The sequence below is a fragment of the Nannobrachium achirus genome, assembly GCF_963921795.1.
Source record: "Nannobrachium achirus genome assembly, chromosome: 18".
Classification (NCBI taxonomy): Eukaryota; Metazoa; Chordata; class Actinopteri; order Myctophiformes; family Myctophidae; genus Nannobrachium; species Nannobrachium achirus.
The window spans coordinates 41409696-41422619 of record NC_137825.1 but is presented as its reverse complement, the minus strand read 5'-3'; the positions used below and the strand labels follow the sequence as shown (position 1 = coordinate 41422619).

At 42.3% G+C, this 12924-nt stretch overlaps 1 protein-coding gene across 2 annotated transcripts in view; it reads left to right on the top strand.

The window, feature by feature from the left end:
- mrtfba (myocardin related transcription factor Ba) overlaps window positions 1-12924 on the top strand; it is a 43925-nt gene that overhangs the window by 11842 nt on the left and 19159 nt on the right. Inside the window, exon 3 of one of the 2 annotated variants that reach the window (XM_080748177.1) lies at window positions 1488-1795. In XM_080748177.1, the coding sequence (XP_080604303.1) occupies window positions 1627-1795 (169 nt within the window). In that variant the 5' untranslated portion in view covers window positions 1488-1626. Of the gene's footprint in view, window positions 1-1487; window positions 1796-9847; window positions 10104-12924 lie in introns of those variants that run through there. The other variant, XM_080748178.1, reaches the window with a different exon arrangement.

Sequence of the window (12924 nt, the reverse complement as noted above, 5' to 3'; positions counted from 1 at the left end):
GGTTGCAGATGAAATGCCACCCCGTAGCATTTTTCACCAGCCTGTCGGGAGTGTAGTCATGCCAGCACGCCGATGACTATGGTTATTATTCTCAAGCACTTTTGAGTTTCTGAAGGACTCTCACTATTATCCCGGGGTGATGTATTCCTTCCTGTATGTCTCCACAGAGACCAGCGAAGTGCTTGTGATTTATTTTATTAATTATTTTCCCGTTTCTTTTGTGACTTCGGTCGCGATTCCATTTAACCATTTAAGCCCTATTTTATTCTTTGCCGTACAATGGTGTTGACTGCTATAATAATCACTATCTTGATTAAAATCAATTATGTTTTATAATCGATTAAATCAAGTCGATTAACTGTTGCATTTGTATTGTATTGTACACATTAGAAGGCTCTAACAGCATTTGGGTTGATTGAAATATTATTTGTAAACAACAACACCTTCTTATTCCCATATGAGATACAATAATCCATCACACAGAAATAAGACAGGAGAGTGATCAGAGTGAGAATGGTATGTTTACTATGGAGAGAGAGTATTCAAGACAGGTTTACAGTACATACATAATGGTTGGTTCGTGCTCTCTCTGACAAATTATGTTTTGACATGAGTATAAGTATGGTCATTTCATCAGTCAATGGATGACGTTTCAACAGTTAATAGGATATGTTTCTTGTCCACGAATCACAAGACTAAGAGTCCATATACAGGGTTCCTGGGGGAAGATGTCCTTGCTGGTGTCTGGATGACACAAGCTGAGCCTTAGAATACCAAAACAATTCTCATTGTTTAGGTACTGGCTCCAGGCAGTTGATAAGGTCTGATTTCTACCAGACGGAGACCTTGTGTGTGTACTGTACATTACATGAGTATAACGGGACACAGTCACTGTGTCTTTAGGGTCAAGTGGTCAACAATATGTATTGATAAAAAGATGATATGAACCATAACAAAATACCTATCAAGGGTCTACAGGTCAAGGGATAGACCATATTCACTGGGCGGCCATGTTTGCATTTTGCATTGACAAACCGTTGTGGCATTTCATTAACTTAATGGCAAGATGGCCTTGTGTAAATGTGGTCTATTGCTGGGCAATGGACCACAGGCATTGACACTACGGCTTAGCCCACCCTCCCCCGGTATAGTAAATAAGTTAGGGCAGGTGGAGTTTACTTTCAGGTTGCCCGACAGGGATAGTGCTTGTTTGTGCGTACACACAACCGTCTATAAACACCAGATATAATGTGCTGTTTTCACTGTTGCTACACTAACACACTAACCCAAAGACATATTCAATCATAGCTATGTAGGAATTTGGATAAAAAATTAAGTATGACATTTTTTATCGCACAGCCCCAGGAAGCAAAACAAAAGTGACAACAGTCAAGTCGAGTAACGACGTGTGATAACCTTCAGATAAATGTGACAATGGGCTTGCTGTCCTCATACTCAATACGTCTTCCTTCCTCCCCTGTCTGCAGGCATCATCACGACAACGGTGAGGGGGGGGAGAAGCGGTGACGGAGCCCTTCTTCCCTACCGCTGCCCGCCTATCGGTACCACAAACTTGTTCACCTCCCGTGCCCTGCTGCCCCCCACCCCACCCAACCCCGTGGCAGGATGGAGCCCCAGGCCGCCCAGGGGCTGCTGGGAGCAGGGGGGGACCACGGGATGATGACTCCCACAACGCTGGCACCCAGCCCTCAGAGTGAGGCGGTGACGCACGAGCTGGAGGAGCTGTCCCTCCACCCCACGCAGAAGCTGCCCCCGCTGAACGAACGCAAGAATGGTGAGGCACCCCCGAACATGCTGGGTGACGGAAATGCGTGTTCTTTAACGCACCGTAGAACTTGTTTTTCATTTTTCATTGACAAGTCGAGTCTATCCCGAAATGTTCCCCCAAAGCACTGTCCAGTGGTTAGATTTCACATTTGTAGTTTCTATGCTATAGCATTGGACACTTAACCACTTAAATCCTCTAGTCTTAGTGAACAACTGTACTCAAACCGCTTCTTTCCATCTACACCAAATCTCTTCATCAAAAGTAGCAAATGTAGATCGGCTATTTTTGGCGAATGTTCCCTCACAGAATAGGCTAGATGAGGATGGAGTGGTTAAGCCCTATATACTTCATTATACAATATAAAACTTTGACGAAAATGACTTTCCCAAATCTGGATAAGCCTTACTTTAACCTTATTTTGATGTCTATAAAGCCCTTAATATTTACCACAATGTTCCCTGTAGCTGTAGCAGCCCAGGTTACTACAGCTACCCCCATTGTCGTACAGTATACTGACATCACTGTGTGTGACGTAACTTATGAACTACAGTACAAACAGTTCCAACTACCATAGGTGGCTGCAGATTGCAGAACACAGAAAGAATGTGAAGGAAGTAACCCAACCAACTCACTAAACTATATTTGGATGTTCAACTTCCTTCAGCTTCCTTTGCATTGGTCCTGTGGTCTGCAGCTTCTTCTGTGTAAATATACATTACTGCACGTCACTTTAATGAGAACCTTGGCGGGGAAGCTCTGTGAGAAGAACTCTGAATTCTCCATTGGTATAGTAGGAGGCCTTTTCTGCTTCAGTTGACTAGATTGTAGTCAGCAATAATTGCACATCCAGAAATAAGTGGCGGTTTTCTCCTTTAACTAAACTTATCATCGTACTCTTCTGAAAATGATCTGGTAGGACCAACAAGACCGATAGTTGCACAGTGAGACTTGTCATACCAACCAAAGTTTAGCCCACACAGTCTTAAACCTCCACTTGTTTTCACTAGCTTGTTTTTGTGGATTTTGCGGTGTTGGATTGGATTATGTTACTGATGTTTTTGTCTATTGTCAAGGTACAAAAGGTTAAATGACTCTACACGACTATATGTGATGACAAAATTAAAACAAAAACATTGCACACAGGCATCGAATGCATGGCCAATTCATTTCCTCAAGTCAAACATACACAAAGAAGACACGTACTACCTTAATCCTACCAACCAACCACTCAAACTACAGACCTCCTAAACAGAGCCCTCAAGCTCAGATACTCGGACACGGTTCCACAGATACACCTTGTGAAAATAGCCGATCTACAAGCTCACAACGCCTTGCAGTGCGAGGCATCGTGAGCTTGTAGTTGAGCTATTTTCACGTGGAACCATGAACCTGTGGAGCCGTGTCAAACTAAATGTAATGCCAACAATTCCAAGCGCTCGTCTGGGTGGGGGTCCCCAGTTCAAATATGATTATTTTGGGGGGGTCGCAGTCTGAAAAGTTTGAGAACTCAGAAATAATAAGCCTGCCGTCCTGTTGCTGGCTTTGCACGCTAGCTGCACATTACTCACATCACATTGTCGTCTTGGCAGCCTCGCGGGTCCGACCGAGACACTGATGGATGAACGGCGATGAATGAATAGCAGGGATTTAGACCTGCCACAGGGGTTGCCAGTTCCTAATCACAGCTTAGATGAACTTGGGAGAGCAGATTACTGATTTGGCTTCGTGCAACCACTGTGATATTGATCAGCGGGGAAAGTCCCCGGCTCCTTTGTAGGCAGTCACCGACGGTGATTAGGACTGTGAGATTTGGCTAGTTTGATATACATGTACGTAGAGTACATTCTCCACATGATGTCGTATTTGAATGTGTCTTTATGAGACTGATAAAGCAAAATTATAAAAAGTGCTATACAATGTTTCTTGGTTCTACGCAATTTTATTTTTCTTACTCACTTTAACCTGCCATCCATATTTTGGGCTTGTTACTATTTGCTAAAATAGTAGATTCACAAGCTTGTAGCATTTCGACGTGGCTATTTTCAAGAAATTATTATGAAAAAGGGCTTAAGTGGTTAATATTTGTATTAAGCCAATGCCAAGCAGCTCTGGAATGTGACACACATGTAAAATGGGACAAAGGCAGGGAGCTCGCCATAGTAGTTCTGTTGTGGATATTAGACGTCTGTTTTGGTGCTTTCATCTGGGCAGTTGATGGTTTCGGTGTTTGAAATTAGAAGTTTTAGGGCGGCTTGCACCAACACGGTTTAAGCCTTAAACTGGTTTAAATCAAGGTTTATCTTTTAATCAGCTTGCACCAAACCTTAAACCTAGTTTTCATTAATCAGGTTTAGTTTTAAACCATCCTTTTAATCTTGGTTTTACTTTTCATTCTAAACCTGGATTAATGTTAATCCTGTTGCACCACTACTTTAAACTTCGATTTAAACATCAATAAGGGATTAATTTTAAACTTGCTGTAGAGGTGGTTTAAATGCAAACATGCCATTGACATGAATGGGGGTCCCCCTCCTGTCCTGTGAGGGAAGCCTCACAGCAAGCCCTACAGGCTTGCAACTGCAAGCTGAAGCTGCGGATAGCGTTTCACAGTTGAAAACAAAAATGTCATCATATTGTTGTATTCAATACATCCTTGTACATCGGCTATTTTAAAATAGCGAACACTTAAATATTTACAGGGACATAATACAGTCAGTTGTCATGGAAGTGGACTTCCCAACCAATATGCAGACGTTTTAATTTTCGAAATCGCTTCATAATTGACAAAACTATCAAACTGTGGTGTATTTCTTTGCTTCCTAGTTCGGCTAGATAGCCGTGCATCGCCGCGCCGCACCGCGCTGTAGCGAGCGTCACCGTAGTATGACGGAGCGTTATAAAATTAAATATTTTTTGGCTACAGGCGCTCTTCTTAACATAGAAGGTGATAGGCCTGCCCACATTCTCCCCGAAGTAAATATAAAAGTAACGTTAATGATATTAGGCTCAAGAGAATAGTTTATTCCAGTGTGTTTACATCGCAAATCCAAGATGGAGGACATTTAAACCATGAATTAATCGCAGGTTATAGTTTTAATCACAGGTTAAGGGTTTAATCACAGATTTGTTAAACAATGCTTAAATTTAAGTGGTGCAACGCACCTCGATTTAAAATAAAACCTAGATCAACAAACCCTTGATTAACCCTAAACTAAGATTTATTTAATCCCTCTTGGTGCAAGCCGCCCTTAGTCTCCTATGTGATAATGATTCCTTGTTAGTGTGTATTGTTATTGAATATGGCCTTTAATGATGTCTGACTCCTGCCAAATGGAAATAACATCAAGCCGTTGTGTTGTGATGTGATGCTTGTGTGCTATGAAATGCAGTTGCTTTGAACAACTCTGAAATGCAAAATACTTTCTTTGTGATGGACGTACCTACGTTTAGCAAATTTGCATCAGTGAAGATAAAAAGAAAACTGACGACTTACAGTATGTACCTGCAATACTCATGGCAGGACAGGATCTAGAAGTGAAACTTCACAGACTAATCTATCTGTCTGTCTGACAGTGGAAAACGTGTGTGGAATGACAACAGTAGCAGAACTTGTCATCATCATATTTGCTCCACTCGTTTCCACTCCAGGGATACAACGTGTACACACACACACACACACACACACACACACACACACACACACACACACACACACACACGTACGTATGCATAGTTGCATACCTAATATTTTCCTACCCAGTAAGCCCCCTTAGTCCTTTTGCCAACTGCAGAATTCTTCCCGTCGTATTGCGTTGTAACACTCAGGTGACTGCTGGCCACAATTGCGAACACAGCCAGCCCGCAGCCTTGGACTTCCCCCAAGTCCTCTGTCTGGAGCAGAGGGCACGGGGCTCTGGGGGGGGGGGGGGGCTGCCACGGGGGGATTGGGTCAGGAGGGAGAGTTTGTCCGTGTGCACTGTCTGTAGGGTACGACATGGAGGGATGACTGGGACTGGGCTGTGGTTCTAGAGCACTGGTTCCCAAACTTTTACATCTCAAGGTCTCCCCTTAACCCATTTAGACCTAAGTCCGCCTGGAAAAAAGCCTTAAAAACCTATGGCTGATTGGAAAAATACCCCTAAAACCTGAGATTTTATGGAAAACTTCACAGAGGTGTCAACGTCTACTAAAACATTTATTTCTCAGCCTCTGTAGCAGCTAGAAACACAATTTCAAAACTGTTTGATAGCTTACACATTTGGCTTTCATGGTAAATTACTTGTCATGGTCCAGACCTTTATAATTTTTTTTAAAAAATCTGCAAACTCAAACATTTTAATAAATCTTATAAAACGTCTAATAAAAAATACATTTCTCAGCCTATGTAGCACATAGAAACATAATTAGCAAATATTTGAGACCTTACACCATAGGCCTTACACCATAGGCCACCACTTTGACAAGAAACAACAATCCACCAGCCTTTATATTGAATATTTCAATTCTTGTTGTCCACCAAAACTTTCTATTGAATATTTCAATTCTAGTTATTAGCACCATATAACGGTAAATCTTGCGAGCGACATTTGTCATTATTATTATATGTGCGTGTGTGTGTATGTGTGCGTGCGCCTGTGTATGTGAATGAATGAACTATATCATCATAATCATTTTATAAGTGTTATTACCTCCAGATAGCTGCGAATCTGTTGACTGGAGTTTGGGGTTGACTAGCTGTTCGGCTAACGTGTTGGTCTCTGAAACTAGCCGTGTCAAAGTGCGTCCGTGAAAAGTTATCCAGTTATCCTCATGAAATCCATGAAACACTTCTTCATCATCGTCGTTGTTTTCAAACATATCACGTAACAATAACAATGCCAATTCCAGCGGGTCCGGTTTGCCTTCGCTCAACGCGTCTTCCATTTCGCTCGTTCCCGGTCTAAATGGGTTAACTCTGACAGTGTACCACATGCATGTTTAAAAAAAAAGCATGAATATTACCGTAATCTATTATTTTAACTCATTCCCTGCCAGGCCCGATAGTCCCGAGATTATTCCAATGTCTTTCCCCGCCAGGCCCGATAGTCCCGAGAATTAAAAAAAAAAAAAAAAAAAATTCAAAAAAAATTTTTTTCAAAAAAAATTTTTGACCCCCAAAAATGGAGTAGGCATGATAGCAATCGCGAAATTGCATGTTTAACCCCCATAGCAACCCCATCTTTCAAGCATGGCAGCCATTTTGGCAGCCATCTTTGTTAAACATAGTGGCTGTTATCTCATGAATGCCTGAACGGATTTCCATTCGGATTTTTTTGTTTGAAAGCTGTGAGCAATGTGGACACACGTGGTGCATTATCTAGGCATGGGTGTGCATGATCCGTGCACACCCAATTACATGGAAGTCTATGGAGACGAATGGCAGGTGGGAGTACGGAGGTATGTTAACTCATTTAATGCCACCCTTTCACCACTAGAGGGTGTCCAGAGTGCTAGAGACTTTCCCATAGAGATATGCTGGTATATGCAGAAGCCCTGCAGCCATGACTTGCCTGAACACTTTCCTTTGTGCATGTACAGGAAGAGGATGAAGTTAGCTTGAAGTTAGCTATTGGCTACCAAGCATTTTAAAAGCCTTATTTTCGTCAACTTAGCCATGATTAACCCTTGCACACCTCATGCATGGGAAAAAAACAGAGAAGAATGAGCTCTAAAAAATCCAATGCAATCCTGGATTGCATTGGGGTGGATTTGTGCAGTTTGTTCACAGCTTTCAAACAAAAAAAACCGATTGGAAATCCGTTCAGGCATTCTTGAGATAATAGCCGTTGTGTTTTACACTGTTGTGAGCTTGGAGGTCTGCTACCTGAGTTGTATGGGGGTTGTATGGGGGTGGAACATGCAAAATCGCGATTGAAATCATGTTCACTAGATTTGATGGGGTCCAAAAAAAAAAATTTTTAAAAATTTTTTTAAAAAAAAAGTTTTTTTTTTTTTTTTTTTTTAAATCACGAGTATTCTCGTGATTGGCACTGTGGGATGCGCTAATATATCACGAGAATACTCGTGAATGGCACACAATGAGTTAAAATGGCGGTCAATGTGTTAATAGCATAGTATTGAATGCAAAATAACATGGTATGTCTATTCACATGAAACACAATTCCCCATCAGTTTGGGGGTCCCTGGCCTGAAAACATTGAAGACCCCTGGTTTAGCCCCTTAATTATGGGCCAATTAGACATTTTGTAAAGGGTGGGACGGCAATAAAAGAGAGGCCAGGCAGGGTCACATGTGAATTCATGGCAGGCATGCCTCCATTGATGTCCATACCCTATAGGCTAACTCGTAAGTTTGTACGGGAAACAGTGGTGCTGTAATAGAGAGGAAGGCCAGTCTTTGTCAGAATGTCTCACCTTCACACACACACACCACAAGCTGAACTGCTGTCAGGTCACTGTGCGTGCGTGCCAGGGTGGGAAATCAACACCAACCACCAGCCAGTTGCTGCTAAATGTTTGATAATGCCAAAAAACTGATTTTACAGCATGTATTGCTGCAGAGATTGTAGCACGTTATAATCTGACATAAATATGACATTTGTAAAAATCTTGCATTACCCATCAGTGTTCAAACTGTGCTGTATTGCTTGCTAAGTATTTGTAATTGGATATTGGAACTTTTACTTAACTCTGGTAACATACTGGGGCTGGTGAATTTATTATCGTCACATTGTGCCATCAGTTCTGACTTGGACATCTTACCTTTACCTCAGGGGTTACTTGCTGGAGTTGGACCAGTTCCTCTGTATGTAATATTATGTGGATCACTTAAATACAGACAAGCTGTTAAAATAAATGCAACACCGCAAATCTGCAGCCGTGTCTTGCTCAAGGACATTTGGACACGAAGGAACAAGGACACACGCGAAGCCAGGAAGAGCCTTGTCAGTGAGCTTAATTAACGGCAATGTGGAAGCCACTTACATTATGCAAGGCTGGACGTAAAGAGAGAGAGAAAAATACGCTGTGCGAGATGGCTGTGATAAAAAGGCTTTAACAATTTGTATTTGTAGTTATGAGGGGAAATTACAACTCTGCATTTGGCCCATACTAGTAGGAGCAGTGTGCTGCTCCATGTGAGCACACAGGGAGCAATTAGGGGTTCCGTGTCTTGCTCAGGGACCTCTCGACAGGAAGAGCAGGGATAGAAGTGGGGACCTTCTATTTCGAAGATGGCCACTCTACCTCCTGAGCCATGTCACACAAGGCCAGAGCTCCACTAAAGCCATCGGGCATCGCTGCAACGGCAACGCAGGGAATGTTCCCTTTTTAATCAATGAAGGGTGCTCCATTGCAGACATTGTGTTGCATTCGGTGGCGGCGTCCAACTTCAAAATTCACTTTGGTTATTTTTTCTTTTACGCCGTCTGACGCTGACGCGAGTCACACAACGCCCTGTGGCTGCAGTGGAACTTTGGTGTGAGTGATGCTGCAACCATAGGTTAAAATAGTGCCAAATTCAAATATTTTCAGGTTCTGGCCGTTCCGCAGCAGTTCCTCTGCTCGCTGGGCATCTGTTTTTACTACAGTGGAACCATCCAGAGAGGGGAGCACAAAGTGTGAACATGATGAGTGATGGGAGAACACTTCATCATCAGCATGATGTTAATTTAACACCTTTTTATAAAGGAATGTTGGCCCAAATAACAGCACTTAAAAACTGTGCGTCGTACACTTTGACCCCATTTTCACAACCGCACTTGGAAAAATGTCTAAAACCACGACAGCCCTAGAATCGCCCATTTCAAACTGGCTAAATATAAGTTAGGGAGGTAGCAGAAAGGCTAAAAGGGAGAAGTGAAACTGTGAAAGGGGAGGGCAATTGTGGCTGCTTGATAGAAAAACAAGAAGCAGTGAGGAAAGACAAACAGAGGGAGCGATAGACAGACTGGGAGAGAGAGAGTGAGAGAGAGAAAGGACAGGCTTAGCACGTGTGCTCTGGGTATTTAGGAACACTTAGGGGCTTTGTAGCGCTGTGGAGTCTCTTGGTGCAGCTCCATCAGTGTGGATCGGCACAAGACTACATGCTGAGGTTGTGGAACAGTAGCCGGTTCTATGGGGACCAAATAGCCGGAGGACTTCCCTGAGCCGGAGATGGTGTCTCATGGTCCAGTTGGCTGTATTTTGCGGGAATATTGTGGCACTGTTCCATGTAGGAACTAATGTGGTGATTGTTAGTGGTTCTCTGAAACGTTGGACTATGGCCTTTATGGAGGTGGAGAACCCTGTTGACTGTCACGACCGATTCCGTGCAGGTGAGACCTGACTGTGACTCTTCATGGAGCTTGGCTTTTTCAAGAACGTCCACGGCCATCACAAAACCAAAGCGCTTGATCAAAATGTTTAAAAGACTAGGCTTTAAGTGCATTTCTCTAGGGGATGTACTTTTGTATTTTAAGTCCTGTATAGCATTGCACAGATGTTTAGCAAAGCAAACCTGTGGACCCAAAGAAGCACAATTTGCAGATAAGTAGACAGGTGATTTTAATTGAGCTTTTACAGTGGAAAGTTATAAGAAGGTTGGGGATTAAAATCTTGAATATTTGTGACTGTATCATGCATGCAGTTGACCATAGGCATAGGATATGTATTTACCTTGTCTCTGTCTGACAATGTGCTTAGTCAGGACCATAGTTGGGTGAAAACATACACATTCAGTTTATAGCCTATATAAGCTGTAAAAAAGAAAATAATTTGTCTGTTATTTGCTGAAATGCACTTGTGACATAGAGCAGGTCTATCTACTTCATAATAAAGTCTAAAATGAATATTTACTTATGTTACAGCATGTATGTATGTGCTTTCAGACCACTGAATTATCAACCAGTGTTTTAAAATAACAACAGCTCTATACAACATTGCTTTTAGTGTTGGGGGAACAATATCATTTGTGATGTACAGTAGATATAGATGACGAGTTAAGGATGTAGGTTAGGCCTTCTTGGGGAGTTGGTAGCATTGTTTGTAGAAGTGAGATGGTCACAGTTGTGTTCCACAAAGCAGGATTAGAAAGTTGGACAGATAATTGTGAAAGATATATCCTGCTGATCCTGGCAATACTGAAATTAATCGACGAAAAACTTGAATGAATATGTTTTAGTCATGTATGTTGAAGGTTGCTAACATCACATACTACTTTTTAAGTGATATACTGTACCAGTAAGACTCCCTAATCGGGAGATAAGCGACCGTTGGTCACTTATCTCCACAAATATCACAACCTCCACCTCTCACGTCATACGGGCAGCCATAGTTACACCTGGAATGTTGAATCTCCATATATGGAGATAACCTACGCATCACACAAAGTCTGACCTCACCAGCCCATACTTGGGCATGGACGACTTATATCTCCATATACGGAGATGGCCATATATGGAGATACGATGACATCACAGAGTCCACAGCTGATGATGTGGCGTGATGTCATACAATACACAAACAAGCCCTATATAAAGGGGCAATTCTCACCAGGGAAGAGAGCATTGCCTGGAATGTTGAATCTCCATATATGGAGATAACCTACGAATCACACAAAGTCTGACCTCACCAGCCCATACTTGGGCATGGACGACTTATATCTCCATATACGGAGATGGCCATATATGGAGATACGATGACATCACAGAGTCCACAGCTGATGATGTGGCGTGATGTCATACAATAAACAAACAAGCTAGAGATGGACCGATTGCAAAATTCTTGGCCGATTCCGATTTCCGGTTTTATTAAATTCTGATCTGCCGATACCGATTTTTCCGATACCGATTTTCTATCTAAGAAAGAACAATAATTATACAATACACCATATATTTTTTGGCTTGAGTACCCTTTCCATGATTTTTTTATCCAAGTACTCCCTTTCCCAGACAACATTTTGCTTATATAACTGCAATTAAAACCACAACTATGGTAGGCTATATGCATAACACCCCTGTTCAACAATATAACATCACAAATAAGAAATGGAGTGAGTTTCAAACAGTGCATCCTGAGCAGAACACTGACAATAAGATTCAGTCAGTTTTCATGTCAATAACTAGTAATCAACAACCAATCATCATCAACTGATCAACAAAATTCAAAAACACATCTCAGTTGGCTGGTATTCTACCATGTAATTTCTTCAGTATCCCATGCAGTACCTCTGGGTATCACCAGGGGTACTCGTTGTACCCCAGTTAAACACTGGAATACCGTATTAGCCCGAATATAGTACGACTCTGACTCTTTACATCATTTTTGGAAAAAAATATATAAATATTATATATTATATATTAGGTTATTTATAAAGAAAAACGTTTTTATTGGAAAATCATCATAGAAAGCTCATGCAGAGATAACATTCTGCTGTATTGTATTGCATTAACCAATTCATACTGAAAATCAGCTCCTCATAATGTGTATCAGAACAGTCCACACAGCATACTGCTGGGGAATAAAAAACACTACATTTCCCATCAAGCTCAGCGGCTCGTTTCGTCATTCAGATGCGACTCTTAACTGTAAACAGGAACCAAAGGCTACCAGGCAGCCACCATTAGCTTCATTGGGCTTCATTTACTGTTTGGATTAAACTTCCACGCTAAAGATCTCATGTGCGGCCGTCATCCACGCCGATGTTCGCGAGGACAACGCACACGCACGCGCCTCGGTAAGTTCAATGCCAAAAGTCATCCGACTTGCCAAACGGAACGTGAAATGAGCCGGGTCCAAATTTCGCTGCGCAGTTTGTAGACAGTGTACGGTAACCACCGTCACAGCGGCCCAAGCGAGCTGTTACGGTGGTTACCGTACACTGTCTACAAACTGCGCAGCGAAATTTGGACGAGGCATGGTCAGCGCGCGTTGAGCCACATGTTGCGTACTGTTTTTGATCGGCGGAAAACCGGAAATTACGTTAGGACCGGCCGGTCACCGATTGAGGCCGATTTTATATAATACCGGCCGATTTTCGATACCGGCCGATACCGATGTCCATCTCTAAAACAAGCCCCATATACTGATGCAGAGATATGAGCAGGGCAAAGGTGTGACGTGTGACCGACCGACGGACGGCCGGTGGAGGTTTTCATA